Source organism: Cebus imitator, unplaced genomic scaffold, assembly GCF_001604975.1.
Source record: "Cebus imitator isolate Cc_AM_T3 unplaced genomic scaffold, Cebus_imitator-1.0 Scaffold609, whole genome shotgun sequence".
Taxonomy (NCBI): Eukaryota; Metazoa; Chordata; class Mammalia; order Primates; family Cebidae; genus Cebus; species Cebus imitator.
The window spans coordinates 294,030-298,213 of record NW_016107924.1 but is presented as its reverse complement, the minus strand read 5'-3'; the positions used below and the strand labels follow the sequence as shown (position 1 = coordinate 298,213).

Sequence of the window (4,184 nt, the reverse complement as noted above, 5' to 3'; positions counted from 1 at the left end):
AGCTGGGATTACAGGCGTGAGCCACAGCGCCCGGCCAAAACTATGAATCTTGACCTTCCCTGTCCTCTCTCTCTGCTTTTTCTTCCTTCTAGAGCCTGTATTATTTAATTTACTATGTATATTACCTATTTATTTCATCTATTACTGGTCTCCTTTTAGGATACAAGAGTGGTGTCAATTCTGTTTTTTATTGTTTTCCTTGCTGCTTGGAACATACAGTAGTGAATTTGCACTGAGCACTAAAGTTGGAATAATGAGACTAAGCACAGTCGCTCATGCCTGTAATCCTAGCACTTTGGGAGGCCAAAGTGGGACGATCGCTTGAACCCAGGAGTTTGAGACCAGCCTGGGTAACACAGTGAGACCCCATCTCAACAAAAAATAAATTAAAAAAATTTTAGCTGCATGTGATAGTGCATGCCTGTAGTCCTAGCTACTCAGGAGGCTGAGGCGAGAGGACTGCTTGAGCCCAGGAGGTCGAGCCTGCAGTGAGCTGTGAATGCACGACTGCATTCCAGCCTGGGTGACCAGGAGACCCTGTCTCTCTTTCTTTTTTTTTTTGAGACAGAGTTACGCTCTTATTGCCCAGGCTGGAGTGCAATGGCACGATCTCAGCTCAGCTCACTACAACTTCCACCTCCTGGGTTCAAGATCTCAGCTCACCACAACCTCCATCTCCCGGGTTCAAGGGATTCTCCTACCTCAGCCTCCCTAGTAGCTGGGATTACAGGCATGCACCACCACGCCTGGCGGGGGTTTCTCCATGTTGGTCAGGCTGGTCTCGAACTCGGGACCTCAGGTGATCCGCCCACCTCAGCCTCCCAAGTGCTGGGATTACAGGCATGAGCCACCCATCCTGGCCCATTTTTTTATTTTTATTTTTTTTAGAGATAGGGTCGGCCAGGCACGGTGGCTCACGCCTGTAATCCCAGCTACTCGGGAGACTGAGGCAGGAGAATCGCTTGAACCCTGGAGGCGGAGGTTGCAATGAGCTGAGATCGTGCCACTGCACTCCAGCCTGGGCAACAAGAGTGACACTCCATCTCAAAAAAAAAAAAAAAAAAGATGTAATGAGCAAAACCTGAAAAAGTCCATTAAGCTTGAAGTGTTGGGCAGCATTTCTCTAATTTTCGTGTCTAAGACCCTACCTGGGGAGCACTAGGAAGTGAAGACTCTGGCTCGACCCTGGGAGATTCTGGGGTAGATCTCAGTGGTGTGCACACTGCGGAAGCGCCCCTGGCGGTTTCGATTCGGGTCAGGTGCGGGTCAATCCGGTGTGCTGGGGATGGGTTGAAATTAAAACTGTCAGGGATGCCTGGTGTCTCACTCTAACAGCACCATCCACTCTCTCCTAAACAGTGCTTACGTGCCCGTCTCCCCTCTAAACCGTGAGGTGTGGTGCTGCGATGGCACCTCTCTTCTCTCTGTGCCCACTAGGCTCAGCACCGTGTAGGTGCCAGTTAATGTTTATTGAGAACGTGATGAATGGAAAGCGAATGAATGGTTACAAGGCGAATGAATGAGTAACAGGACTCTGGTTAGAAAAGGAATTTGAAGAATCAAGATCTGGAAGGTGGGAAAGTTTCCAAAGACTTCCGCTGCGCGCGAGGGGGCTCGGGAGGGGCAGGTACTTCAGAGGTCGGGATGCAATTGGCCGCCTGGGAAGGTAGCTGTGCCGCCGGCTGCTACGCGCGGGGCCGAGGAGACGTGGGCCTCAGGGGAGTTGCTGCCACTCAACCGGCCCCCAGCGGCGCTGCGGCTTGAGGCCGGGGTGAACAGCCTGGCCTGGCGCCGCCGTTGCCATAGCTACAGACGCAACCCAGTGAGGGGGCGGGCCTGGGGCGCACGTCATTCCTGGCGCGACGCTCCTCCTCGCTCCCGCCTCCTGGTCGGAGACCCTCTGCCCGCCTCGCGGGCGCTCCACCTGCGCGCCGGCTTCCCGCTGCCCCTACCCCGGTTCTGCGCCGGCGCGGTACCCAGGCGCGCGGGGGAGCTGCGAGGCGCATGCGCGGTGCGGGGCCCGCCGCTCTGCTGCTGTCGCTGCCGCTGCCGCCGCCGCCACCTCCGCCGCCGCCGTTACCGCCTCCCTGACGGCAAGTGTGTGAGGAAGGAGCTAAGGGTCGCCGCCGCTGCCGCCGCCGCCATGGGGGTGAGTGAGGCTGAGAGAGGAGACGGGAGGTACAGGAGCGCTCCTCGCTACCCTCACCCCCTTTGTTCTTAAACCCCCCTCTCACGTGACCCCAACCCCCTCCAGCCTCACGTGACCCTTTGCCCCCACATGACCCTACTCCCCGATTCTAAGGGTCCCGGCGCTAGGCCTAACCCGGGAATCCTCTGGAGAGCCCGTAGTCCGGGGCCCCACCCCCTCGCCGCCTCCAGCGTCACGCCAGCCCCTTCCTGCCTCGCGGACCCCTTACCGGCCTCCCCACCCCCGTCGCCAGCGCGGACCCTGGGACTAGCCTCCCGCTCCCCCAGGGTCACTCATCACCTGGCAGTCACCAGCTTCGCCGCTTTTCACATCCGAGGTCAACCCTGGCTTGGAGGGAATTGAGGCCCAGAGGAAAGAAGGCGCCTAGCCAAGGTCACGCTGGCTGAGGCGTCAGACCCCACTGTGGGTCTCTCGAATCCCAGTCCACTGCACCTCCCGCTACTCGCGTCTCAGCGAAGCCAATTCCCCTACACTGTTTGGAAACCTCTCCACCAGGTTCCTGCTGCTCTTGATAAACACAGCCTTCCCTTCCCGTAGACTCCTGTCTTGACGCCTCCTGGTTGCAGTGTAGTGGCTCTTAGGACCACTTGGGTTGTTAGGAGTTTTGGTAGTGCAGATGTTTTTGCAAGGGGAGGGCTGTGCAGGTGAGCCGGGAAGATGCGGGAGAGGCGGGGGCGGCGGCCGCGGATGCATATTGACCACCTGTTCGTGCCGGCAGCCTAGAGGTGGATTTTAGTTTTCTTTCCCAGCATATAGGGTAGGGCAGAAGTTGTTTGCAAGTTTCTGTGCGTTCACCGTGCTAAGTCTTAATTACAGCAGTATCAGCCACCCTCTTAAAAAGATAACGTTCTCCCTGGTACTGGCTATATTAGTTTTGTTTTGTTTTGTTTTGTTTTGTTTTTTGAGACCGAGTTTTGCTCTAGCCGCCCAAGCTGGAGTGCAATGGTGCGATCTTGGCTCACTGCAACCTCCTCCTGGGTTCAAGCGATTCTCCTGCCTCAGCCTTCCTGGCAGCTGGGATTACAGGCGCCTGCCACACGCCCGGTTAATTTTTGGATTTTTAGTAGAGATAGGGTGTCACCATGTTGGCCAGGCTGGTCTCGAACTCTTCAGACATCCACCCGCCTGGGCCTCCCAAAGTGCTGGGATTACAGGTGTGAGCCACCACGCCCATATGGAATTTCCATCACTTAAGGGAACCCTGACTTTGGAGGTACCTCAGTTCCAGCGCCATCTTTGCTGCTGCCGGTGTAATATTGTGCCAGTGAGTTGGCCTTGATGTGTTTGAATTTCCTCACCTGTGTGAGGGATGTGGGGATGCAGATACCTCCCCCTTAGGTTAGTAGTGAAGATTAAGTGAGATAATGGATGTGGATTGCTAAGGAGGTGTCTCCTAAGTAGTGGCTGTTATTTTTGCCTGTATCCTCAGCCTTCACTTTACTGATCTAAAATAGATTTGTGCTATTTTTAACCCATTGGGTTTGTCCCTACTGTTGTTAACCTAGTTTTTCTCCCCCTCCAATATTTATCGACTGAACAAATCAACTTATTAGACAAAACTAGTTGTCTTTGTCAAAGCAGTCATCATGTTTTACCAAAGAATTTTGGGTATTACATACTTCATATGTAGGAAACCAAGTCCAGAGATTTAGGCATATTTAACCTAGATTTTGGTGAAAGGTCCTAGATGCAGCCATTGTTGAAACTAAATGAAAACCGTGTCCCGGGTGTCACTTAGTAACTGTTTAACCAGACGCAGGCACTGTGGATTCAGCAGAAAACAAGAAGTGTAATGTGACATTTTACTTCAACACTTCCTCATTGGTTGGGTTGAAATAGCAGGCCTTCTACTCCATAAGACAGGGTGAGGGAAAAAACAAGAAATATGCCCCAGAGATTCTATGATCCTTGCTTCCTTTAGGGCGTCAATCTTATTACTTACACTTTTTCTTCTTTTTCTTTCTTTTTTTTTTTT

The 4,184-nt window shown here is 53.4% G+C and overlaps 1 protein-coding gene across 1 annotated transcript in view; it reads left to right on the top strand.

Moving 5' to 3' along the window:
• Positions 1–1,755: 1,755 nt before the first annotated feature.
• Positions 1,756–4,184, top strand: part of NAA40 (N-alpha-acetyltransferase 40, NatD catalytic subunit) — a 16,514-nt gene continuing 14,085 nt past the window's right edge. The window contains exon 1 of the mRNA XM_017516932.2: positions 1,756–2,149. Within this exon, the coding sequence (XP_017372421.1) occupies positions 2,144–2,149 (6 nt within the window). The 5' untranslated portion in view covers positions 1,756–2,143. The remainder of the gene's footprint in view (positions 2,150–4,184) is intronic.